This window comes from Scyliorhinus canicula, chromosome 4 (genome assembly GCF_902713615.1).
Source record: "Scyliorhinus canicula chromosome 4, sScyCan1.1, whole genome shotgun sequence".
In the NCBI taxonomy this organism is placed as follows: domain Eukaryota; kingdom Metazoa; phylum Chordata; class Chondrichthyes; order Carcharhiniformes; family Scyliorhinidae; genus Scyliorhinus; species Scyliorhinus canicula.
The window spans coordinates 117,618,284-117,645,486 of record NC_052149.1 but is presented as its reverse complement, the minus strand read 5'-3'; the positions used below and the strand labels follow the sequence as shown (position 1 = coordinate 117,645,486).

Here is a 27,203-nt window from a genome sequence, read left to right as displayed (position 1 = left end):
GCAGAGTGTGCGTGTGTATGTTTTTGATTGTTTTGAATGATTTCTTCCTTTGATCCTGAATGTGGTTGATATTTATGTTAATATACACATGTGAAGTGCATTTACTTTGTCCTATGTGATTGGATTTAAGGACATTTCTGCTAAAATTAAGGTATGTGGCTAAAACAGTATTACAGTCACCCCCATCTATAGCTTGTCAGTGATTTCCAGTGGAAAACACTGCCATAGGAAATCTACCTCAGCCAGAGCATCATTATAGGCCTGCTCTCAGCTTCCAGTGACCTCTGAATAGCAGAGACAAGGGAACATGCAGCTATCCTGCCTGCTTGGCTGTGAAAACAGCAAAGGTTATGAAATGAGTCAATTATTTGCCATTGACCAGGCAATAACCAACTATTCCTGGTCTGAGGGAATTGAGGAGTGAGGGAGAAAATAGAGCTATTAATAAAAAGTGAGTGGGAAATGGATGATTTTGATCGGTGTTGTACATGAAAAAATAATTGTGTTTATTTCCAGTGATGTGCAGAAATTGCAGTCTCCAACTCAAGAGAACGTTGAAGCATTTTTGCACACCAAACAGCACTTCCCAAGCCAACCGGCCTCAACACAGAGTGTGACTTACTCTGACAGGGATGAAGAAGAATCCACCCTACATAATGGCAGGAGTGTATCACTTGTGGATCTGCAGACCACGGCAGTAACACAAGGAGCAAATAGTGTTCCAATCCTTCCCAATGTGCCAGGACGGCACACTGGCAGCCAGACCTCTGTTACACATACGGCAAACATCAAGCAACTCCGAGAGGTACAAAGCGGGGCACATAGTGCTCCTCAGATCCGCAGGCCTCTACACCCAGCTCTGAATCAGCAGAATAGCCTGCAACCTCTGTCTTTCCAAAACCCTGTTTATCTGCTGAACAATCCACCAGCAGGAAGCAGTAAAGCTGGCATGGACTCCAGTTCTGAAAACTTAAGCTCCACAAGCTCCCGAAGCCACACCAATAGTGAGGAGCTGATCAGCAAATTGAGTGGCCCCAGTAATAGCAGCATTGAGGACTTTGCCAAACGCAGTGCCTATAGTGACGATTACTCCAAACGAAATACAATGCCAGACAGAAGCAATCTCCCAGTGGCATTGCCTCGGCAGAACAGCATTGGGCATTCACAGCTCCGCAGGACAGAGCTGTCAGCTCCCAGCAGCAGAGTGAAAGCACCTCATTCGTTACCACTTAGTGCGTCGCAGAGAAGTGCAGGTAGCATGTCAGGATTACCGTCCACATCACCTGAGCCACCACAAACCGAAAACCGGTCACGGCAACCATCAACCTCATCAAAAGGGGAAAGTCCTGTGCCGAAGGTCCGAGCAGTACATAGACAGCAGCAGTCACAACAGGTGAGGAATTCTTCCCAGGCCATCATGTGGTGCTCTAATTATACAACACTCTGTGGCTGTTCATTTTATACCCTCTTTCTTTCGTTCCTCTCCATTTTAAAACTAGTGGCATCTTTTACTGGAGTGCTGTTCTGCAGATGCTGGTGACTTTCAAAACCATCCCCTAAATGGTTAGGGGGATAGATAGGAGATTCTGTGGGAACGAGAGAGACTCGCGGTTGGTGTGTTGCCTCCCAGGTGCCGGGGTCCGCGATGTCTTGGATCATGTTTTCGGGATCCTTACGGGGGAGGGGGAGCAGCCCCAAGTCGTGGTCCACATGGGTATCAACGACATAGGTAGGAAAAGGGATAGGGATGTAAGGCAGGAATTCAGGGAGCTGGGTGGAAACTTAGATCCAGGTCAAACAGAGTTATTATCTCTGGGTTGTTACCCGTGCCACGTGCTAGCGAGTCGGGGAATAGGGAGAGAGAGCAGTTGAACATGTGGCTGCAGGGATGGTGCAGGAGGGAGGGTTTCAGATTCCTGGATAATTGGGCTCATTCTGGGGTAGGTGGGACCTCTACAAACGGGATGGTCTACACCTGGACCAGAGGGGTGCTAATATCCTGGGGGGGGGGGGGGGGGGGGGGGAAGTTTGCTAATGCTCTTCAGGAGGGTTTAAACAAGTTCAGCAGGGGATTGGGAACCTGAATTGTAGCTCCAGTACACAAAAGGTTGAGAGTAGTGAGGTCATGAGTAAGGTTTCAAAGTTGCAGGAGTGTACCGGCAGGAAGGAAGGTGGTTTAAAGTGCGTCTACTTCAATGCCAGGAGCATCCGGAATAAGGTGGGTGAGCTTGCGGCATGGGTTGGTACCTGGTGCTTCGATGTTGGGGCCATTTCGGAGACATGGATAGAGCAGGGAGAGGAATGGTTGTTGCAGGTGCCGGGGTTTAGATATTTCAGTAAGCTCAAGGAAGGTGGTAAGAGAGGGGGAGGGGTGGCATTGTTAGTCAAGGACAGTATTACGGTGGCTGAAAGGACGTTTGATGAGGACTCGACTACTGAGGTAGTATGGGCTGAGTTTAGAAACAGGAAAGGAGAGGTCACCCTGTTAGGGGTTTTCTATAGGCCTCCGAAAAGTTCCAGAGATGTAGAGGAAAGGATTGCAAAGATGATTCTGAATAGGAGCGAAAGTAACAGGGTAGTTGTTATGGGGGACTTTCCAAATATTGACTGGAAACACTATAGTTTGAGTACTTTAGATGGGTCCGTTTTTGTCCAATGTGTGCAGGAGGGTTTCCTGACACAGTATGTAGATAGGCCAACGAGAGGCGAGGCCGTATTGGATTTGGTACTGGGTAATGAACCAGGACAGGTGTTAGATTTGGAGGTAGGTGAGCACTTTGGTGATAGTGACCACAATTCGATTACATTTACTTTAGTGATGGAAAGGGATAGGTATATACCGCAAGGCAAGAGTTATAGCTGGGGGAAAGGCAGTTATGATGCGATGAGGCAAGACTTAGGATGCATCGGCTGGAGAGGAAAACTGCAGGGGATGGGCACAATGGAAATGTGGAGCTATTGCGTGTCCTTGATAAGTATGTACCTGTCAGGCAGGGAAGAAGTGGTCGAGCGAGGGAACCATGGTTTACTAAAGCAGTTGAAACACTTGTCAAGAGGAAGAAGGAGGCTTATGTAATGATGAGACGTGATGGTTCAGTTAGGGCGCTTGAGAGTTACAAGTTAGCTAGGAAGGATCTAAAGAGAGAGCTGAGAAGAGCCAGGAGGGGACATGAGAAGTCTTTGGCAGGTAGGATCAAGGATAACCCTAAAGCTTTCTATAGATATGTCAGGAATAAAAGAATGACTAGGGTAAGAGTAGGGCCAGTCAAGGACAGTAGTGGGAAGTTTTGCGTGGAGATCGAGGAGATAGGAGAGGTGCTAAATGAGTATTTTTCGTCAGTATTCACACAGGAAAAAGACAGTGTTGTCGAGGAGATTACTAAGATACAGGCTACTAGACTAGAAGGGCTTGAGGTACATAAGGAGGAGGTGTTAGCGATTCTGGAAAGTGTTAAAATAGATAAGTCCCCTGGGCCGGATGGGATTTATCCTTGGATTCTCTGGGAAGCTAGGGAGGAGATTGCTGAGCCTTTGGCTTTGATCTTTAAGTCATCTTTGTCTTCAGGAATAGTGCCAGAAGACTGGAGGATAGCAAATGTTGTTCCCTTGTTCAAGAAGGGGAGTAGAGACAACCCCGGTAACTATAGACCAGTGAGCCTTACTTCTGTTGTGGGCAAAGTCTTGGAAAGGTTTATAAGAGATAGGATGTATAATCATCTGGAAAGGAATAATTTGATTAGAGATAGTCAACATGGTTTTGTGAAGGGTAGGTCGTGCCTCACAAACCTTATTGAGTTCTTTGAGAAGGTGATCAAGCAGGTGGATGAGGGTAAAGCAGTTGATGTGGTGTATATGGATTTCAGTAAAGCGTTTGATAAGGTTTCCCACGGTACGCTATTGCAGAAAATACGGAGGCATGGGATTCAGGGTGATTTAGCAGTTTGGATCAGAAATTGGCTAACTGGAAGAAGACAAAGGGTGGTGGTTGATGGGAAATGTTCAGACTGGTGTCCAGTTACTAGTGGTGTACCACAAGGATCTGTTTTAGGGCCACTGCTTTTTGTCATTTCTATAAATGACCTGGAGGAGGGTGTAGAAGGATGGGTGAGTAAATTTGCAGATGACACTAAAGTCGGTGGAGTTGTGGACAGTGCAGAAGGATGTTACAAGTTACAGAGGGACATAGATAAGCTGCAGAGCTGGGCTGACAGGTGGCAAATGGAGTTTAATACAGAAAAGTGTGAGATGATTCATTTTGGAAGGAATAACAGGAAGACAGAGTACTGGGCTAATGGTAAGATTCTTGGTAGTGTGGATGAGCAGAGAGATCTCGGTGTCCGTGTACACAGATCCCTGAAAGTTGCCACCCAGGTTGAGAGGGATTGTTAAGAAGGCGTACGGTGTGTTAGCTTTTATTGGTAGAGGAATTGAGTTTCGGAGCCATGAGGTCATGTTGCAGTCGTACATAACTCTGGTGCTGCCCCATTTGGAGTATTGTGTGCAGTTCTGGTCGCCGCATTATAGGAAGGATGTGGAAGCATTGGAAAGGGTGCAGAGGAGATTTACCAGGATGTTGCCTGGTATGGAGGGAAGATCTTATGAGGAAAGGCTGAGGGACTTGAGGCTGTTTTCGTTAGAGAGAAGAAGGTTAAGAGGTGACTTAATTGAGGCATACAAGATGATCAGAGGATTAGATAGGGTGGACAGTGAGAGCCTTTTTCCTCGGATGGTGATGTCTAGCACGAGGGGACAGAGCTTTAAATTGAGGGGAGATAGATATAGGACAGATGTCAGAGGTAGGTTCTTTACTCAGAGAGTAGTGAGGGCGTGGAATGCCCTGCCTGCAACAATAGTGGACTCGCCAACACTAAACGCATTCAAATGGTCATTGGATAGGCATATGGACGATAAGGGAATAGTGTAGATGGGCTTTAGAGGGGTTTCACAGGTCGGCGCAACATCGAGGGCTGAAGGGCCTGTAATGTTCTATGTTTCTATGTTTTTAAACTGCTGCAGTTTCCCTTATAATTTGTGTGCTGACCATCACAAATCTGTGGAATTAACAATACAGTTGCGGTATTTCTTTGGTAGTATTTAGTTCATCTGAAATCGCTATGTAGCCTGTGTACAGACTAACAGAGCGAGAGAAACTACACTCACTTCAATGCTTGTTCCTGTTGATTGTGGTGATTTTCTGGCAAGGTATAAAGATTTATGTTGGTTGTCTGACTGTGCAGGTCCAGTCACCAGTGGAGACTGCCACCATGTCACCAGTTGAAAGAACAGCTGCTTGGATTCTGAATAATGGACAGTATTTGGAAGATGATGAAACAGATCAAATCCGTGAGGAGAATAAACATGCAGAAAGGGTAGGTAAAAAAGTGCTTACTTCCCTCCTAATTAGAGTCGAGGGCCAGGGACACTATTTGCTGGGCCAAAGTGAACATTTGCAACTGGGGCTGAGGGAAGTAAAAAGTACAATAAAGAAGATATAAAGTAGGTAATTACTAATGACCAAGATCTGCACTTTTTTTAAAAAATCATTGAATATTAATACTAAATTGGTCTATTAATTATACAGGGCTATACTAAAATATCAATATGTTTTTAATTTATTATTTTAAATTGCATCCACCACCAGTGACAGACCTGTAAGCACCGATCCTCCACATTGTATGGGACAGATCATAATGCTGCCTCCAGCTGCCGCTCCAGTTTGGAAGGAGGAGATCTGGATTTGTATTGCTTCATGTTTTTCATAGTTCATGTCGACACAGTGTGAAAATGTTGCACACTTATTGTTTATATCGTCTTGAAATCCCTAGTGTAAAAAAAATGCAACAAGATGGCTTCATAAAATGTCACATCTCTATTAGTTCCTCAAGCCATGATGACAATATTGATTAATTTCTTAAGTAATTTTCTCTTTTACATTCCCCCAGTAACGAAGGCATTGACATTTATATGACAATATACCTTCTACAGAATCTATGGAATGCGCTGGTTGGACAGAGTCTGCTGCAGCAGATTTTGAATCTGTGTGACAGATACTGCACTTTTGTGTTGTTCTCCAGTGAGAACTGGAGTTTTAAATGATTATTTTAAACAACAGCTGTCTAGGGCAGATTATGAGTGAGCAGCGGTAAATCAGATGAGTCGAGTGGTTGGTTCTGCAGAGAGATGATACAAACTTGGCTGAGTCGGAAACATTCCTTGCAAGATAAATACCACAGAATATTTCAATGTTTTATTCGAACAAAAAAGAACACAGTGGTAGAAGTCCAAGCTTGCCGAAGAGTCTGATTGTGTTTCAGAGTAACTGTTGAATTTAGAACCAGTTTCCATTTACAGTATTGATTTAAAATGCATCAATACCACAGGGTATGTTGTTTCATCTGCAGTACTCAAATCAGATGGAGATGTTAAGATAAACTTAGAAAAGGCATTTGAAAGGAAAATTATCGACTCAATCATACAGTTTGTTCAAGAGTAACAGCAAAGTATTTAATTAGGCACTGCTATAGCAAAAATGTCTAAATTATGACCAGGGTTCAGATCCAGCCTGAACATACATTGTCATTCATCTGAATCCCTTTGATGCAGCTCCCTCTCCTCTTGGTGCTGCTGCTGATTCCTACCTCCTGCCGCTGCTGCCTCACACATTTGAATGCAGCTGCATCCTCTGGACAGAACTCTCATAATATTAGGAATTTTATCTAACAGTGGATGGCAATTTTCAATTGCAGCAGGAGGTAGGACTTAACATTTTGTGCTTGGGATGGTGAAGGAACTTGCAGCTGCGCAAGGACAGCTGGGCAGCACGGTAGCACAAGTGGACACGGGTAGCACCGTCGCACAAGTGGATAGCACTGTGGCTTCACAGCGCCAGATTCCCAGGTTCGATTCCCCGTGGGTCACTGTCTGTGTGAAGTCTGCACGTTCTCCCCGTGTCTGCGTGGGTTTCCTCCGGGTGCTTTGGTTTCCTCACTCAGTCCAAAGATGTGCAAGTTAGCTGGATTGGCCATGATAAATTGCCCTTAGTGACCAAAAAGTCAGGAGGGGTTATTGGGTTACGGGGATAGGGTGGAAGTGAGGGTTTAAGTGGGTCGGTGCAGACTCGATGAGCCGAATGCCCTCCTTCTGCACTGTATGTTCTATGATCTATGAAGGAGCTTGCTAGCAGGAAATGTGATTCAGTTGAGCATGAATTCAGAATGGGCAACAAATGCTGGCTTTGTTAGAAACACTCACATTCCCTGAATGAACAAAATAAAGCATACCTCGTGATATTGGCAACTTCTGAATCAATGATGTAAATACCCATTTTGCTTACGATGAAATCAGATTTGGGCACCTTGTGCGATAAAGCTAGCTTAATTAGGACAACCAGATGTCAATGACACACCTATGTGTTGTCCATCAATTTTAGAATGTGGTTTTGCATGAACAAAATCTCATGGTGAACTTCATCTTGTTTTAAACATGAGAAATTGAATTGAGGGAAGAAAATTCTCTAAGGGGGGAATTGTAAAATCAAACCGCAGTTTGCCTCCTGCCACCTTCATGCACCACAGTTTTCCCCATGCAATATTTCCTGACACCTGGCAATTAATAAAATTCTCTCAACTGTTGGAATTTCTTGTGTTATAATGGTGGTATTATCTCAAGATTGATGCAATTTTGTTTTGCTATTTGATTTGCCTTTTGGATAAGTGGGATAGAGGAGGTGGCATCTTTGGTTTCTTGTGCTGAAATGGTTTTCATTGATCTCCCTGACAGTATGAGCAGGAGATTACGAAGCTGAAGGATCGGCTGAAGGTATCAAGTCGGAGGCTGGAGGAGTATGAGCGCCGCCTGCTTGCCCAGGAGCAACAGATGCAGAAGCTCCTGCTTGAGTACAAGTCCAGGCTGGAAGACAGTGAGGACAGGCTGCGAAGGCAGCAGGAGGAGAAGGACAGCCAGATGAAAACGATCATCAGCAGGTCAGATTTTCTACAGGTTGTCAGAGGAGCAAGTCCTCATGCAACTCAATAAGAAAACATTTTCAAAAAACTTACTTCTCTCGGTCGTGCAACAAGTCTAATAGACCTTGACATGTCACATCAAAAGTCTTTCCTAGGACTTGTGGCACACAACACTGTTGTCATATTCAATTAAAAACATAGCAACATCAATAAAAATATATATGATAACGAACAGTAACCAAACCCTCAGAATTTAGGACATTAATATTTAGATCATGTCAAATCTCCTGACTGGATGCTGCCTTTTCATTTCAAGAGGTCCATACCTGACACACACTTCACTGCTAATTTACTGATGCAAGTCATTGTTATTACAACCAGAAGGAGACCACTCAGCACATCAAGTCTCTGCCACCTCTCCGTAGAGCAGTCCAGACAGGCCCATTCCCTTCTGTATCCCTGCAAGTTTATTTTCCTCCAGTTTTTATCCAATTTCCTTTTGGATCATCTCCAATTCCCCCAACCCTCATAGGTACTGAGATCCAGACCGTTAGAGCTTGCTCTATAAAAAGGGTTCTTCAGCACATTCCCCTGATTTCTTGCCCAAAGTCTTAAATCATGTCCTCTAGTCCTGTAGCATCAGAACTGGGCCATTAAGTATATCTTGCCTCTCCTTAACCCTTCGGCCAAAATACATTACTCATGCTTAGAACATAGAAAAATACAGCACAGAACAGGCCCTTCGTCCCACGATGTTGTGCCAAACTTTTGTCCTAGATTAAGAACAAATGAATCTACACCCCATCATTCTACTGTAATCCATGTACCTATCCAATAGCCGCTTGAAGGTCCCTAATGTTTCCGACTCAACTACTTCCACAGGCAGTGCATTCCATGCCCCCACTACTCTCTGGTAAAGAACCTACCTGTGACATCGCCCTATATCTTCCACCATTCACCTTAAATTTATGTCCCCTTGTAATGGTTAGTTCCACCCGGGAAAAAAGTCTCCGACTGTCTACTCTATCTATTCCCCTGATCATCTTATAAACTCAGTATTAATTTCCTTCTGCCACTTGCCTGTCCATTCTGCTAGCCTGCATTTGGTTGCTATTATCCTTATTGTTTGTCATACTCCCAAGTTTGGTTTCATCAGCAAATTGTGAAATGTTACTTTATATTCCTTTATCCATATCAAAAAAGCAGAGGTCCTAGCTCTGTCTAATAAATCACTCGCTACCACCCTCCAATCTGAAAACAGCCATTTACATTACTGTTTTCTGGCTTAAGCTAATTTTTGTCTCCTAACTCAGGCATTGTCAAACTCAGGGGCGCGACCCGCGGGTGGGTTGGGAGGGTCACTGAGCCATCCGTCGCAGCGCTCCCGATCACACAAATCTGCGCGCAACAGCCGTAGCAGCTGGTTTTTAACTATGCCGGCTGCAAGCGGCCTTCAAAAAGGCTGCGACGATATAAAAAAAATTCGGCCACACTGCGCATGCATGCCCGATCATTGGTACGCATACGCAAAACTATGCACATGCTCACCGATGATCGGGCACGCGTGCGCAGTGCCGCTGCATTTTTTTATACGGTCGCAGCCTATTTTTTACAAGTTCGGGGGGCAAAAGGGACAAAGGGACCATTGGGGCCAAAGGGACCCAAAACCATTTCCTCCATTTTTTGTCAGCAACAAACAAGGTAAGAGAAAATGGTGGGTTGCACAGGTCGGCCGGCGTGGCTCGCGAAGGTCAGCTGGCGTGGATCGCGAAGGCTGGCAGGTTGGTAAAAATGGGTCCCTGGAAAAAAAGTTTGAAAAACATTGGCCTAACTGACCGTGACCCTCTTATTCCATGAGCCTCAATTTTGTTAACCAGCCTTTTATGTGGTATTCTGTGAAACATTTTACATTTGGATAACATACACTACATTTCCTTCGTAACCTTCTTGTTTACAGTATCAAAAGATTCTATTAGATTAGTCAAATTCTGCCTTTACAAATTTGTGCTGGCTCTCCTTAATTATATTAAACCTCTCCAAGTGCCTGATGAATTTTACCCCTGATTATTGTTTCTAAAACCTTACCTAAATGACTAAACCTAGACTCCTAAACGACCTTCTTATAGACTCTTCACACATCTTCTCTACTGAGTAGTACTGCACTCCTGTATGCTTCACCCGATCCCTGTGTCCATGTACTTACTTACATTCTGTATTTATGTATGTCCTCTGTTTCTTTTTCATGTATGCAATGATCTGTCTGAACTGTACGCAGAACAGTACTTTTCATCCGTGACGATAAACAAATCCAGCCCAATGCAAACCCACCACTGATGTTAAACTAACTGGCCTCTAGTTTCTAGGAATGTCCTTGCATCCTTTCTTGAATCAAGGTGTTGCATTTGCCACTCTCCAAACCTCTGGCACTTGCTCTGTATCTTAGGGAGTTTATGAAAAGTGCCCCTCCCCTGTATGTTCTGCAAAATTCTCTTTCCTTCTGCCTTTTAGAAAAAAAGAAAACATAGGAGGAGGCCATTCGGCCCTTCAAACCCACTTCGCCATTCATTATGACATGGCTGATCATCCATCAGCATTTTTAAACATTCATTCGTGGAATGTGGGTGTCACTGGCTGGATCAGCATTTATTGCCCATCCCTGAATCCCATGAACCTGGGCAGTTTGCAGTGCAATTTAAGAATCAACCACATTGTTGTGGATCTGGAGTCCCATGTAAACCAGGCCAGTAAGGATGACAGATTTCCATTAGTGAACCAGATGGGGTTTTTACAACAATTGACAATGCTTTCATTAAACTCTTAATTCCAGATTTTTATTGAATTCAAGTTTCAACATCTGCCATGGTTGGATTCAAACCCAGATCCCTAGTGCATTACCTTGGGTACTAGTCTGGATTATTAGTCCAGTGACAATACGGTATAGGCAACACGGTAGCATTGTGGATAGCACAACCGCTTCACAGCTCCAGGGTCCCAGGTTCGATCCCGGCTTGGGTCACTGTCTGTGCAGAGTCTGCACATCCTCCCCGTGTGTGCGTGGGTTTCCTCCGGGTGCTCCGGTTTCCTCCCACAGTCCAAAGATGTGCAGGTTAGGTGGATTGGCCATGATAAATTGCCCTTAGTGTCCAAAATTGCCCTTAGTGTTGGGTGGGGTTACTGGGTTATGGGGATAGGGTGGAGTTGTTAACCTTGGGTGGGGTGCTCTTTCCAGGAGCCGGTGCAGACTCGATGGGCTGAATGGCCTCCTTCTGCACTGTAAATTCTATGAAAATAAATACCACTACACCGCCACCTCCCTATTAATGTTGGTCTTCTGCTACTTAGGCCCACCATACTCATGGAATTTTTCCTCAGATGCCTTCTCCTTTAATAGTTCACTTCATACCAAGCATTTGCTTACCCTGCCTACTCTTTCCTTTGGCCTGATGTACCCTTTTTCCATGCTTCTTTATGGTGTGCCTTGTGTTATTTTCCTGTTGAAGGCACGATATAAATGCAAATTATTCTTGACATTTTGTCAGCTTTGACTGCTGATCATGACATAACCAATTTGACCTTTAAGTTCTTAGTATTATTTCTTGCTTTACCACTAGGTAAAAGGTTGCGGGTAGGCTAATGTTGAATGATAGATCGTCAAAGCATTTTGGTTTAGTGCAGGATTGCTGTATTTTTGCTTTCTGAGAAAAAGGAGCAGGTGACATGTTAACAATAAAAATTGGAAACTGGCCACCATAATTCTGTAGTTTAATGATGGTAAAAATAGAAGAATGCAATAATTAGAAGAGTGATGAGCATGTCATACACATCTTGCAAGTTGGGAAAGACTTCTAGTTTCCATTTGTTGTCTTTAGACTGCCTTGAGATTGAATCAGAACCAGCATGGCAGCAACTCCTTTCCTGGGCCTGATTTCTCTTGGTGTCAATTCCAAATGTAATTGATGGTAGGCAGTGATATGTCAGGGAAACAATTCCTCTTGTCTGTTGAAACTGAGTTCCAGATATTAGCTGCAGACACACCAGCAAGTTCACACTGACAGATCATTTAAATGCCTAGAATATGGTAATTGCTATAAAAGTTCGGGGAACTGATGTACTGATGTCCATCAACATGTTCACACTGAAGTGAAGCCTTTCAGGTGCTTTCTTTGTAGTATTGGGTTCAGTCAATCATCTGACCTCGCTGTACACTGCACACTTGCACTGGGGAAAGGCCGTACTGCCTGTGGAGGGATATAATTGTAGCAGGAAAGAAGAATTAAAGCAATAACAGCCAACCCTCAACACACTTCCAATAACCAGATCAAAACAGCATCAGTGGAATCACATGGACAGTGCTCAGTCACTGACCTGGGTTTCTGGAGGAACTTGTGGGTAAATAATAAATCAATTCCAGTTTGGACTTAAAGCCTCTGGTGAAACATACCCTGTTGTAAGTAGCTGCCAATTCCTGAATGGATAACTTCCTTCTGGGATTTGTGTACTCACACTTTATTCCTCTTTGGTTTACAGATTAATGGCAGTGGAAGAAGAGCTGAAGAAAGACCATTCAGAAATGCAGACAGTGATTGATGCCAAACAAAAGATTATTGAAGCCCAGGTGAGTTTGTATCAATGTCAGCTTTCTGATTTGTTAGTGAAGATTTCAACTTTCTCGTTTCATTTTAGTTGGATTGTCCAATTAGAAACAAAGATTGTGTAACTTTTGATTTAAGGCAGACGTCCCTCCTTGGTAGATTTTCAACAAAATGTGTTTTTTAGTCAGTTGTTGGTGATAAGGGAAATCCACAGAGAAGTTAAAATAATTGCTCCAGAAAACCAATGACTGATATTTTTTGGGAGCTGGTGGCGAATAATACATAGAGGCTGCTGGAGATCAAAAAGGGTAAGTTACCAAACAGAAGAAGAAAAGCAGAATGTTATGACCAACTGAAGAGTATTAGGAAACCGGTAATAAGATCATGCAAGCTCTAAAGCTGTCAAGGCTGTTGTTGTGAAGTCAGCAGAAACTCTAAATCCTAAAATCTCTGCTGCCTGTTTGCTTGGTTGCCTACAGCCATCCTCGGCTTTATGTACCGGAATGTTACCCTGGTTCAATCTGAGTTAGCCCATCAGATGGATGATAATGGACGTGCTATAATTGGCCATATAGCCCTATGGTAGAGAGGGGAAAATCAATCAGTGTTTAGTGACTTTCACCAGAAAGTATGTGAAGCATTTCCCTTCCGAATGGCACTGTGGATGTACCTGTAACAGATGGATTACAGTGGTTCAAGAAGGCAGCTCACTGTCACTTTTTTGAGGGCAATTCAGGATGAGAAACAAATGCTCGTGGCGCTCACCTCCTGTGAAATGACCTGTGAAATAATGTTTTTTAAAGTATCAGAATCAGCTGAAGCTGTTATTTGTAATGTGTACCAAAAAAGAATAGCCTGCTAATAGAATAGCCATTTTAGTGAACTTGCAGGAAGATATTTTGTATGAGTCAGAAGAGGAGGGAACATGGATTAGGAAAAGGTAACTATCTCCAATTTCTGCTGGAGTTAAAACGCAGCATTTCGAAAGATCCATAAACATCAAACCCAACAAGAACAGCTTATAACTATATGGCACCTTAAACATTGTAAAACCTCCCACGGTACATTTTAGGAATGTTATCAAACAAAACATAAGAATATATGAGGACAGGTAAAATACTTTTTAAGGAGTGTTTTAAAGTAGAGGGATTAGAGAGTTTAAGGAAGATATCCCAGATTTTAGGGCCTCAGCAACTGAAGGCACAGCTGCCAATGTGGAACGAGTAAAACTGAAAATGTGCAAGAGCCCAGAATTGGAAGAGTGCAAACATCTTGGTTGTTGGAGATTCCAGAGATGTAGTGGGGTGAGGCTGTGGAGGGATTTGAAAATTAAGGCGTTGCATAACCGGAAACCACTGTAGGTCAGCAAGCACAGGAGTGATGGGTGAGCAGGACTTGGAGCTAGTTTGGACACAGGTAGCAGAGTTTTGATTGAGCTGAAGTTTATGGAGAGTGGAAGAAGGTCAGCCAGGAGAGCTTTGGAGTGCCCATGACTAGAGGTAAAAAAGACATGGATGAGAGTTTCAGCAGCAAATCAGCTCAATCTGAAGGCAATCTTCCATAACTTAAGTTCATCCAAAACTCTGCTGTGCGTATCCTGACACACCAAATCTCACTTACCCATCACGGTAGCACAGTGGGTAGCACTGTGGCTTCACAGCGCCAGGGTCTCTGGTTCGATTCCCAACTGGGTCACTGTCTGTGCGGAGTCTGCACGTTCTGCCTGTGTCTGCGTGGGTTTCATCCGGGTGCTCCGGTTTCCTCCCACTAGTCCCGAAAGACGTGCTGTTAGGTAATTTGGACATTCTAAATTCTCCCTCTGTGTACCAGAACAAATGCCGGAATGTGGCAACTTGAGGATTTTCACAGTAACTTCATTGCAATGTAAGCCTACTTGTGACAATAAAGAATATTATTATTACTTCAATGTTTTCTGTCCTATATTGTCCTCAATTGATTTTGAAGTTCTGGTCCTCCATATGGCTTGTCCTTCCTTGTCTCTGTACTGGATCTGTGAGATCTCTGCACGCTTCAATTCTGTCTCTTGCATGTCCCAATTTTAACCGCTCAATTATTGACAGCTATGCCTTCAGGCGCCACAGCTTTGGAATTTGCTCCTTAAACCATCTCCACCTCTAGCTCTCTTTCTTTTAGATTAACCTTAAAACCCAATCTTTTATCTGCCCTAATATGAAGTCGCTCAACATTGGATTTTGATTGATAAGGCTGCTGTGAAGCGTCTTATGATAGTTTACATTGTTAAAGATGCAATATTAGTGCCTGTGCAGGACATCCCGCACCTGCAGGTACCTAAATTTGTTCCCTCCCATCAGTTCAAATTTCTCCTCCACTTCCCTCAGGGAAAGCTCCCCTCTATAAACATATCTCCCATCCTCTCGATCCCTGCTTTCTGCCATCTCTGGAACCCTCCTTCGAACCTCCCCGGGGCAAACCAGTGATTATTGCAAATTGGGGACCAGACCGATGCTCCCACATGTCTCCTCCACTGCCCCCAGACAATCAGAGCCGCGACCACCATGGGGCTGGTGGAGTAGTGCGTCGGCGGAAACGGCAGAAGCGCCATTACCAACTCCCCCAAACTAGTGCCCTTACATGATGCCGCCTCTACTCGTTCCCAAATCTACAACCCCCCCCCCCCCCCCCAAAACACCCAATCATGGCTATATTCGCTGCCCAGTAATAATGACTAAAGTTCGGGAGTGCCAGCCCGCACACCCCCGGCTGCACTCCAGCATCCCCTTTGTTACCCACGGGGTCTTACCCGCCCATTTAAAGCCCGAGATCACCTTGTTGACCCATTTAAAAAAGGATTGAGGAATAAAGATGGGGAAGCACTGAAAAACAAACAGGAATCTCAGGAGAACCGTCATTTTCACTGTCTGTACCCTCCCAGCCAGTGACAGCAGGAGCATGTCCCACCTTCGACAATCCTCCTTCATTTGGTCTACTAGTCGGGCCAGATTTAGCTTGTGCAGCCGTTCCCATTCCCGCGCCACCTGGATGCCTGAGTCGCCCTACCACCCTAAACGGCAGCTCCCCCAATCACCTCTCCTGCCCCCTTGACTGGATTGCGAACATCTCACTTTTCCCCATGTTCAATTTGCAACCCAAAAACCGGCCAAAATCCCTCAGAATCCCCATATTTTTTTCCATCCCTTCCAATGGGTCCGACACATATAAGAGCAGATCGTCCGCGTATAGCGAGACTCTGTGTTCTATCCCTCCCCGGACCAGCCCTTTGAGGCTCTCAACGCAATTGCCAGCAGTTCTATGGCCACTGCGAACAACAGTGGGGAGAGGGGGCATCCCTGCCTCGTCCCCTGGTGCAGCCTAAAATAGCCGATGTCAGCCTGTTCGTCCGAACACTTGCCACAGGCACCTGATACAGCAGCTTGACCCAGTCAATGAAGCCTCTCCCAAATCCAAACCGACCCAGTACCTCCCACAGATAATCCCATTCCACCCGGTCAAATGCCTTCTCTGCGTCCATTGGAACCACTAGCTCTACATCCCTACCCTCTGGGGGCATCATAATTTAATTCAACAACCTTCTTACGTGGCCGCCAACTGCATCCCTTTAACAAATCCCGTCTGGTCCTCCCCAATCATGTCCTGAACGCAGTCTTCAATCCTTGAGTACAAGATCTTAGCCAACAATTTGGCTTCTACATTTAATAGGGCGATCGGTCTGAAGGTCCCGCATAGCTCCAGGTCCTTATCCCGCTTCAGGATCAATGAGATAGTGGCCTGTGACAACATCGGGGGAAGCCCCCCTCTTTCCCTTGCCTCATTAAATGTCCTCATCAACATTGACCCCAGTATCCCAGAGAACTTTTGTAAAACTCCACGGGGTACCCGTCTGGTCCTGACTGCATGGCCTTCAGCCCTTCTGCTATCTCTTCCAACCCGATCGGGGCTCCCAGCCTTTCTACCAACTCTTCGTCAACCTTCAGGAACTTCAACCTCCCTAAGAATTGCGTCATCCCCTCCGGCCCCGTCAGGGGTTCCGACTCATACAGCCTGCTATAGAATTCCACGAACGCCTTATTGACCCCAGCTGAATCTCCGACCAGGTTCCCATCTCTGTCCCTTACATTCCCGATCTCCCTGGCCGCCTCCTGCTTTCTAAGCTGCTGCGCAAGCATTCTACTGGCCTTCTCTCCATATTCATAGATCGCCCCCCTCGCCTTCCTCAGCTGCTCCACCGCTTTCCCTGTAGTCAACAAGCCAAACTCGCCTGTAGCCTCCGTCGTTCCCTTAGAAGGCCTGCCTCCGGGGTATCCGCATACCTCCTGTCGACCTGTAGTATGTTCTTTATCAGTCGGTCCGTCTCTGCTCTGTCTGCCTTCTCCCTGTGGGCCCATATCGAGATCAGCTCCCCTCAACCACCGCCTTCAGCGCCTCCCAGACCACTGCAGCCGAAACTGCCCCCATGTTGTTGACTTCCAGGTAGTTCTGGATACATTTCGTCAGCCGCCCACACACCTCCTCATTAGCTAAAAGTCCCACGTCGAGCCTCCAGTGCGGGAGCTGGCTACTCTCCTTACTTACCTGTAGGTCAACCCAGTGCGGGGCATGATCCGAGATCGTGATCGCTGAGTAATCAGTGTCCACTACCCCCGTCAGTGAAGCCCTATTCAGGATAAAAAAGTCAAACTGGGACTACACTTCATGCACGTGTGAGTAGAAGGAAAACTCCTTCACTTTTGGCCGCCCAAATCTCCATGGATCCATCCCCCCTCCCATCTGCTCCATAAACCCCTTTAGCTCCATTGCCATTGCCGGCACCCTGCCCAACCTTGAGCTAGACCGGTCTAGCCCTGGGTGAGTGCCTGTGTTGAAGTCCTCCCCCCCCCCCAATGACCAGCTTATGCAAATCCAGGTCTGGGATCTTCCCCAACATCCTCCTTATGAACTCCACATCATCCCAATTCGGCGCATACACATTCACGAGTGCCACCGGCCGCCCCTGCAGCTTTCCACTGACCAATATGTAACCCCCCCCCCACATCCGCAACTATTCTTCCTGCCTCGAATGACACTCGCTTATGAATCAGGATTGCGACCCCTCTAGTCTTAGAGTCCAGCCCCGAGTGGAAAACCTGTCCAACCCATCCCTTCCTTAGCCTTACCTGGTCAGTTACTTGGTGCGTCTCCTGCAACATTGCCACTTCCGCCTTCAGCCCCTCAAATGCGCGAACACGCGTGCCTTCTTAACCGGCCCATTTGGCCCTCTTATGTTCCATATGATCGGCCTGGTTGGGGGGCTTCTCGCCCCCACCCCACTCCGCCGATCAGCCATCATCTTTCTTGGGCCAGCCTCCAGCATCCGCAGGCCCGCCCCCCGGCAGCCTCCGTCCCTGACCTCCCTGTTGTCCCTCCCCCAACATCAGAACATTTCCCCCCTCCACTCGCCCCAGAAACAGCACCAAACACACAGCCCCCTCCAACAAGCATACCATCTGCTCATCCCCCACTGCGCTTCAGTGAGCTAGCCCGCCCAGCTAGCTTGGTGGCCCCCACCCATGGTGCCAGACATTTTCCCACCTCTTGTTCCCCGCCCCCCCTCGCTCGGACCCACACATATGCAAACGTAAACAATCCCAACCAAATTGCCCAAAAGAAACACAAAGAAAATCAAAAAGGCAAATTTTAACTCACACAGCTCCTCCGCAGACCCCAACTCAATACTGATGTCATTACAAGTAACGTCGAAAAAACTCTCCCCTACCCGGCGGGGCGGGGGTTCCCGGCGTATTGGAGTGGCGTCAACCACTCCGGAGTCGGGCCTCCCCAAAGGTGCGGACACCTTTAGGGGCCAAGCACTCACATTGAGGGGCTAGGAGTGGTTGCCGCTCCGCCGACTGGTGCGAACGGCCTTTGGCGCCCCGCCAACCGGGGCCTAAAGGCCTTCGCTGGCCGGCGGAAGTCCACGCATGCACCAGTGCGTCAGCGGCTGCTGATGTCATACCGGCGCATGCGCAGGGGAGGGGGTCTCTTCTGCCCCCGCCATGGTGAAGGCCATGGCGGGGCGGAAGAAAAAGAGTGCACCCACAGCACAGGCCCGACCGCCGCTCGGTGGGCCCCGATCGCGGGCGAGGCCACCGTGGGGGCACCCCCCGGGGTCAGATCGCCCCGCATCCCCCTCCCCCCGCAGGACCCCGGAGCCCCCCCGCGCCGCCAATCCCGCCGGCACCAGAGGGAAAGGCCTGTCAGCGGCGGGACTTCGGCCCATCACGGGCCTGAGAATCGCCACGGGGGGACCGGCGTGGCGCGATTCCCCCCCCTGCCGATTCTCGGGAGGCGGGGAATTCGGGACACGGCAAGGGCGGGATTGACGCTGGCCCCGGGCAAATTCTGCCCATGACCTCAGCAGCAAATTTTAGTCCAAACTCCTCAGTCCGCTACCAGCCCTTTCCTTCTTGTGAAGTCCATCACTTCCTCGGGTGACTCGAAGCAGAAATGCTGCTCTTCGTGAGTGACCCAAAGACGGGCTGGATACAGCAGTCCAAACTTTACCTTCTTCAAAAGGGTTGATTTTATCTGGTTGAACCCTGCTCTTCTCCTGGCCATGTCCGCGCTCAGATCCTTATATGTACACAGGACGCTGTTCTCCCATTTACAGCTCCGTGTCTGCCTGGCCCACCGTAGAATGCACTCCTTGTCCAGGTATCTGTGGAATCTCACCACCATTGCTCTCGGGGGGGGGGGGGGGGGGGGGGGGGGGTCACCTACACGCGGCTTCCTCGCTAGCGCTCTGTGCGCCCTGTCCACCTCCAAGGGTTGGGTAAACGTCCCCTCCACCAGTAGCTTCTCTGTAACTGACTTAGTAGCTTCTCGAACATACCCACTATGTATGCCCCTGCATCCATTCCTTCGGATCCCTCCGGGAGACCCACAATTCTCAGGTTCTGCCGGCGAGACCTGTTCTCTAGGTCCTCCACCTCCTGGAGCCTTATCTGTTGGTCTCTCAGCATCCCCACCTCAACTCCACTGTAGCTTGGTGCTCCTCCTGCTCAGTCAGTGCCTTCTCCACTTTCTAGATCTCCCAATCTTGAGCATCCAGTCTAAGTTCCAGCTGCGCAATCGATTCCTTAATCAGGTCCAAGCATTCCTGTTTCTGCTTGGTGAAGCCCTCCTGTATAAACTGCATCAACTACTCCATCGGCCGCTGGGTTGTCGAACCAGAACTCCGGTCGTCCGCCATGATTTCTCCCGCTGCAGCCTCAGCCCAACCCTTCTCCGTTCGCCTATTTCATCCTTTGCTAGCACTCCTGGTCCACCTCTCCATGCACTGATGTAGGATTCCTCTTCACAGTTGCATCCAACATCAATTTTCCACTTCAGATCCAACAAAAAATTGGGGGAAAAGATCCAAAGTTCCGACCCGAGCGGGATCCAACAAATGTGTGACCTACTCCTTCGTAGCCGCCACCGGACGTCTCCCAGCACATTCTAAAGTACTTCACACTGTCATTAAAACTTCATCTGTCTCGCGAACTATGCATCTTTGTTACAATCTCTCCTAGCTCCCACCCTCTACTCTGCTCCACCTCCTCTTATACAGTATATTATTCATCATATTTCTCCCTCTATCTCTGGAATCATACAAAATCAGAACATTGTCTCTAATTCTTTCTCCACAGATGCTGACAGACCTGCTGAATTTTTCCATCAGTTTCAGTCTTTGTTTCAGATTTCCAGCATCTGCAGCATTTTGCATTTATATCCTTCTAACGATTGTTCATCCTCTCAAGCAGACATTAGTGGATGTGTGACACCACCCCCAACACCTCTCTTCTGGCCCATACAAAGCATTGTCCTAAAAAGCTTACCATGGGAATGATACCAAGACTGTGGACTATTTGGTTCAGGCTCCAAATGAAAGAGGGATGGAGTCGGCTCAGCAATGGAGTGTGTGCTGAGGACCAAAGGCACTGGCTTCTGTCCTCTCAGTATTTTCCCAGATGTAATAGCTAAATTTGCATCTGAGACAAGTTTTATTATATTCCAGTGTAATTCCTGTGGACTCAGATTCCTAAATTGATATAGTGTACATGCTGTGGTTCAAGAAACATAAATGCTACCTACTGGTTATCTCTTGAAGTGCAACCGAGGTCTTCCACAAAGTTAAATAAATCCTTGAAAAATTAAAGTAAGAGCTTGTGTGTTTCAAAAGGAAACAACATAATAGGTTTAAACATTTAACTGAATGTAGAACAAGAAGGAAAAGGGAAGACACAGTGATTAATTCAACATTTTTACCCAGACATGGTGCAACTGCCAAGTCCCACTCCTAAAAAGCAAAATAACTAAGGCTAATTTAGGAAATAACTGAGATTTTTTTTCCAATCCTAAAAGGCAACCAGGAACGCTCCACACCTGGCAGCTGATATCAGACATTACAGATACCTCTGCACCCATCTACTCCTGCAGCTAGAGAAGAGATGTTCTTGGGTGGGATTCTCTGGGAATCGGCGGGGCGGGCAGAAACGGCGCAGTGGTGGGAACCACTCCGGTGTCGGGCTTCCCCAAAGGTGCGGAATCCTCCGCACCTTCAGGGGCTAGGCTGGCGCCGGAGTGGTTTGCGCCCCGCCGGCCGGCGTGGAAGGCCTTTGGCGCCGGGGCCGAAGGGACTCCGCTGTCCAGCGTGGGCCCGCGCATGCGCGGGAGCGCAGCGGCTGCTGACGTCATCCCCGCGCATGCGCGGGGGGGGGGGGGGTTTACCCACGCGCCGGCCATTGCGGAGGCTTAGACGGACGGCACGTAGGAATAGAGTGCACAGGCACAGGCCCGCCCGCGGATCAGTGGGCCCCAATCACGGGCCAGGCCACCGTGGGGGCACCCCCTGGGGCCAGACCGCCCCCCCCCCCCCCCCCCCCCCCCGAGGACCCCGGAGCCTGCCCGCGCCACCAGGTCCTGCTAGTAAGGGACAAACTCCAATTTACGCCGGCGGGACCTACATGGAACAGGCGGGACTTCGGCCCATCGCGGTGGGGGGGGGAGAGAGAGTCCACCGACAGGCGAATCGCGATTCCCGTCCCCACCAAATCTCCGGCGCCGGAGAATTCACCAGCCAGCGGGAGTGGGATTCATGCCGCCCACCGGCGATTCTCCGACTCGCCTGGGGGTCGGAGAATCCCGCCCCTTGTTTCTTAGGGGCTCATCCAGCTGTCCTTTGAAGAACTGTACCGAATCCATAATAAGCTCCTTCTGAACCTTTGACAGCAGTTATCAGACAGCATGAATAAAGATATCATGCAATCTTTCTCAGGGAAATGAGGGGGAAAAAAGTAAACTTATTCACAGCAGTCTGGTCTCCCTTACATATTTATGCTCACCCTTTGCAGTCTGCGGAAGTTCTGGTTTTAGTTTTTAGATCCTATGACTTGGGTTATCCTAAGGAAAATAACAAAAATCTGTTTTCTCAATTGTTCTATTACTGCTGAAATGTTGTGTTTCATAAAAGCCTAATTTCTCTAATGACCATCCAATGTTATTTCAGGCTTGTGTCTTCATCTTCAGTTTTCGGTGACATTTTTGGAACTTGGTCTTCATTTTCCTTTTTTTGATTTTTTCCTTTTTGAACTACCTCAATTCTTCATTGTTGTGACAGGAACAACCAAAAATCTGCAGCCCAGGAACATAGAACCTCAAATGGACTGCAGAAAACGTAGACAATAGGGAAAATGCCAAGTTAGATTGAATGTCCTTTTACAAGATTATTTTATTGACAGTTCACGGTGCAGATTAACTAATCAGAGGTATTAGATCAGTCTCTGAAGGTTAGACATTTCAGATCTATGTGCTAAAATATCAATCAATAGTTGAATACAATGATAGGAGGTGGGGAGGGGAAGAAGATTTTACCCATTGGCACAGCAGCTCTGGGCTGTGGAAATTTCAGTGCTCATCCATGAATAATTTATTTATTTCTGATGTTTTCTTCTCTCCTTTTTAAAACTTTAACCTGATTTCTTACACAGACGTTTCTGGATTCTCTAAAATGTTGATCCTACTACATTTCCTGCTTCCTCTGATTTCTCATTTTATCCTCTCTTGGATTTCTCTCTTTTTCTCTTCTCCTCCCTCTAATTTACTTTCTCTCAGTCTCTTCGCCATTGCTCTTCCTTCCCATTTCCTCCTTTCCTCTCATCCCCAACCCTCAATAATCCATTTTTCCCTAGTGGCCCAACTGAGAACTGGCGAAGCTCTTTATGTGAGCCTCCAGGACCTCTGACTGGGAGGTCACATAGTCAACATGAAGATCCTCGCACATCCATTATGTTTTAATATTTGGAATATATAATAACTACAATGACATGACTTTTGGCCACCATTTTTCTGGGGGTAGCCATTTATGTAATATTGCATGAAGATGTGCTTTTTCCCTCAATTTTGTACTTATCACAAAAGAAACACTGTCTCTTCAGAAAGTAGCTGAGGTTGCCGAATATTGCCCGTGACATGTTCACTGTATTGGTTACAGGTCAATTGTGAGGATGGGATGAGCATAACAGGCAAGTAAGATTCTGTTTCCTAGCAAAGCAGTTCATAGAGATGAGAAAAAGCCACTGGTCCCTCCCCTTCTTTCTAGCTAGCATTGTGTGGGCTTGTTGTTGCACGTTCTAACTGCATAATTCCTTTCTTTTTACCCCACTGCAAACATCAACATCACCCTTTAAAATAAACAATGAACAAAACAGTGAAATTTCAAAGCTGCAAAATTAAGCACACTGCATGAGTGGCTAGTTAGAATACAAGCACTAAGCATTGCACCACTCTGTGAAACTATATTACTGAAAGGGAAGATCTTAGAGCTCCTTTAAACCCACAACAAATTTGAAAAGAAATGCACTACTTTTCCTTTCACTTCTGCCAGTTTCCTCTTCGTCTCTCTCTATCTTCAGAATGCAGTGGCTCGTGTTGCAATGACATTTCCCGGGTTTTGGCAACACCTCCAACCACGTGGTCATTTGTCATACAAGTGTAGTTCATTGGGTGGCAGCGTTCAGTTCAGTCTTGGGAGGACATGACATCCAAGTCGAATTCTACCTTCAGCCGATATGCACACAAATACTTTCCAATTGAGCCCCTGGATAGCCATGAGAAATGGAGGCAATAGGTTAGAAGAGGGAACTCACCATAGAGCATCAAATCCAGGACCCTCCTGGCCTGTACAACTCAGTTCCGCATCATACAATGTATTTGTCCACTCTACCTATTAGTGAATCCCGCTTTTCATGGGAAAAATTCAAACTCTCCATGGATTTAGTAAAGCATCAAATTTCAGTTCCAGGTTCAAGATTCTAATTGTTTGCAATTGAATTAACTTCTGCCTGCATTTAGTTTCTTCTGTATGAAATTGATGATACACTAACTTATCATAGCCCTACTGTTTTGTTACTCTTGCAAAGGCTCATCACTGGAAGCCTTTAGGTTCAACCCAAGTTTGCGTTGAGCCAACTGATCGCAGCCATGGTGACAGTAAATGTACCATGTTCTGCCTCAGAACTGTTAGTTTGGAAGGTAAAATCAGCCAGAGTTCCTGTTCCTAATAACTATCTAGTGCCACCTGCTGGTTCTAGTTAGGTGTGACGTTCCCTGCCATGCGATAACCTGCTAACTCTGACTGTATACAGTATCATGGAGATGAATAATGACAATTTAACTTAAAATAAAATTAATTTCTGGCCAGATGCATATTTTTATTATAATTTTTTTGTGAACTAATCAGCTTTTGAAAGCTATCCTTTGCAAAAGTTTTTCGATGCAGTTTGTATGATGTGCTTAGAAGGCAGTGTGGTCTGGTCCAACTATCAACGATTGTTCTTTTCTAGTCTAATAAAAGAAAGCTGAATACATCACACAAAAGGAATACTGAGCCAGCAGCACTTCATTATATATGGAGGGGTCTTCTTTTCCACTCGTGAGAAAGAGAATCTCCTTTGGTCCTTGATAACTGTTGCTTCATTCTTCTCATTGCCAATTGTGTCCTTTTTCTGCATTAGTATAACCTTCACACCCTCACCATATCAGGAGTGCATTTGAAAAGCTGCAACCTTTACCTCTTTTACCCAATAGCAAAAATATTGTTTTCCAATTGCTGTTATGCAAATAAAATGCAGTGTTAATGCGGCTACATGAACTTGGAGTGCAATAAAACACCTTTGCTTTGGAAGTTTTGCAAAGATAGCATATTATGAAGGACGATTGTTCGAAATGAGCTTTCTGTTGGTAAGGGAATAAAGTACATTAGATTGTGTTCACACTGGAGTCTGCTGTGCTTCTGCTGGTACAAATGAACCTTAAGTGCAAAAAAAAACCCTTGATCCATTGCAACAGTCCACAGTTGGGATGGAGTTGGACCAGAGGATTTTTTCAGGCCTTTGTTAGACTCCAGCTTTGGCCGCTTCCCTCCTCCTTTCTCAGTGTGTTGTGTCCTCGCCCTGCTGATAATTTCAAAAAATGGTTTGGCTATTTTTTTTTATTTTCGTATTATTAAAAACCATCTACCCACACCGTTGGCAAGAGAAATTTATCCTCATCCCTCAACAACCCATACCTGACTCGCTTTGCTTTCCTCTCAGGAAAAACGAATCATCTCCTTGGACTCTGCCAACTCTCGGCTGATGAATGCTCTAACGCAGGTCAAGGAACGTTACAGCATGCAAACTCGGAACGGGATCTCTCCCACCAACCCCACCAAACTGTCAATAACGGAGAACGGGGAGTTCAAGAACAGCAGCTGTTGAGTGGGAATCCAGATGTTTCTGACCAGACGCACATGGACTGAGCTTTCTGAATTCACTCTTAAGGAGTTGATTGCAGGTGCTGCTAGGACTGTTTTTCATGCTTCAGATCATGAGAGATTATTCACGGGACAATATCATCATTGTGCACTCTTCAAAAGTCTTACTCCACTGTGGAGAACTGTATGAACCTGTACAGAAATTAACTGTAAGATTGTATTGGGGTAAATAATTACTTGTAGAATTTAAAGTAACTTTTTTTTAATTATACCTGTTAGAGTTTCTGCTCTGGAAGATCTTGTAAAAGAAAGAGTAGAAAATGAAACAATTATTTTACAAGAAGTGGAATTTTCAAGTGTTTAATTTAGAGTTTAAATTCTCTGGCTAGAGGGTGTATATATCTATGCGAAGCACATAGAATGGAAGTAGACAGTATAAATAGTAGGAGAATGTAAAGAGACTGGGACTTGGATTGTTGTATTGCAGGTTGGTTAATTTCACGGTGAAACATCCTGTATTAAATAAGTTCCCAATTTTGTGAGTGAGATTTTATGTGGCTGCAGAATCTGACATGAACAAAACAAGCTATAAATCATAATATCTTAGAAATGATTCTGTTTTTAACTATCATTTTTATGAAGTTGAACAATATTCGTCAATATGACCATTGAGGAAATGTTTCAAAAAATTGTTATTTTACCAAACGAGTTTACTGTACATAGTAAGAAGCTGCCTTGAGTGAATGTGTGTGTGTGTGAGAGAGAGAGAGAGAGAGATGAGCAGTTTCTATGGCTGGACAAAAGGTGGTTTCCTGGAAAAAGCAAGTGAATGTTGAAAAATGATGATGCTGCCATACTGGACTAAGGGAACAGTAGTAATGCAGAGCACGAACGTCCAAGCACGCATTTCTTTCTTAAACCCATTCATTTCCTGCATGAATCTCCCTAACTGTTTTAACTCAAAGCATCTTATAACTTTATTAGAATAACATTTTGCCAAATTCGTACCTAACTAACCAATTCGAATGTCTACTGGAGCTGTTTTGTAGGAATGTTAAAGCTGAAATGTTGCCCTTCCCCTCCCTGAATCTGCATTCAGATTTCCAGCGGTTTCCGCTGTTGCTTTTGTTTATTGAAGGTGTGAAGATTGTGGGATTAATCCCAAACCATTGACTCACTTTTGACGAGAACTGTTGGAATGGGACAAAGAAAATAAAATATTGTGCAAAAACAACATCAGAGACATTTTTATTCTTTTGAGTATCTCTGCTTCTGTCATATGAGTCAGCAAGGAATGAGGGGATTTGAACACGGGTGAACATAGAGCACGCTGAATAAGATCAAAAACTATTTTTGTTCTGATCAAAAGACCATGGGCACGATTCTCCCATCGGGCGGCTAAGTGTCAACGCCGCTCCAGCTGCCGATCCCGGCTTGAACCTGGCACCACGGGATCCGCGTATGCGCAGTTGGGCCAACGCCAACGAGTGCATGCGCAGTGGCCTTCTTCCCCATGCCGGCCCTAACTCCAAAAGGCGCCGGGCTACAGGAGCCATCGTGGAGGAAAGGAGGCCCCCCGACAATTGGTGGGCCTCAATCGAGGGCCAGGCCACTACAGAGGGCCCCCACCGGGGTCAGACCCCTTTCTTCCCCCCCCCCCACAGGCCGCCCCCAGACCCTTCAATGCCGAGGTCCCGCTCGGCGGAGAATCGCATCCCGGCATCAGTGCGGCGTGGCGCGATTCACATGGCCCGCCGGCGATTCTCCGACCCGGCGGGGGTGGGGGGTGTCGGAGAATTCCGTCCCATGTCCTTACTTCACATCTAACCACCCCTCGAATTTCTCTCAGCAAAGGATCCATACACCCTGAAATAT

General features: G+C 46.2%; 1 protein-coding gene across 19 annotated transcripts in view; it reads left to right on the top strand.

Moving 5' to 3' along the window:
* The window catches only part of rasal2 (RAS protein activator like 2), a 551,722-nt gene extending 525,160 nt beyond the window's left edge, over positions 1-26,562 (top strand). For 16 of the 19 annotated variants that reach the window (XM_038795091.1, XM_038795089.1, XM_038795092.1 and 13 more), the window contains 6 exons: positions 517-1,393; positions 5,238-5,369; positions 7,780-7,982; positions 12,492-12,579; positions 23,067-23,097; positions 25,168-26,562. In XM_038795091.1, the coding sequence (XP_038651019.1) occupies positions 517-1,393; positions 5,238-5,369; positions 7,780-7,982; positions 12,492-12,579; positions 23,067-23,097; positions 25,168-25,373 (1,537 nt within the window). In that variant the 3' untranslated portion in view covers positions 25,374-26,562. The remainder of the gene's footprint in view (positions 1-516; positions 1,394-5,237; positions 5,370-7,779; positions 7,983-12,491; positions 12,580-23,066; positions 23,098-25,167) is intronic. The other 3 variants (XM_038795085.1, XM_038795088.1, XM_038795087.1) reach the window with 1 other exon arrangement.
* Positions 26,563-27,203: the final 641 nt, after the last annotated feature.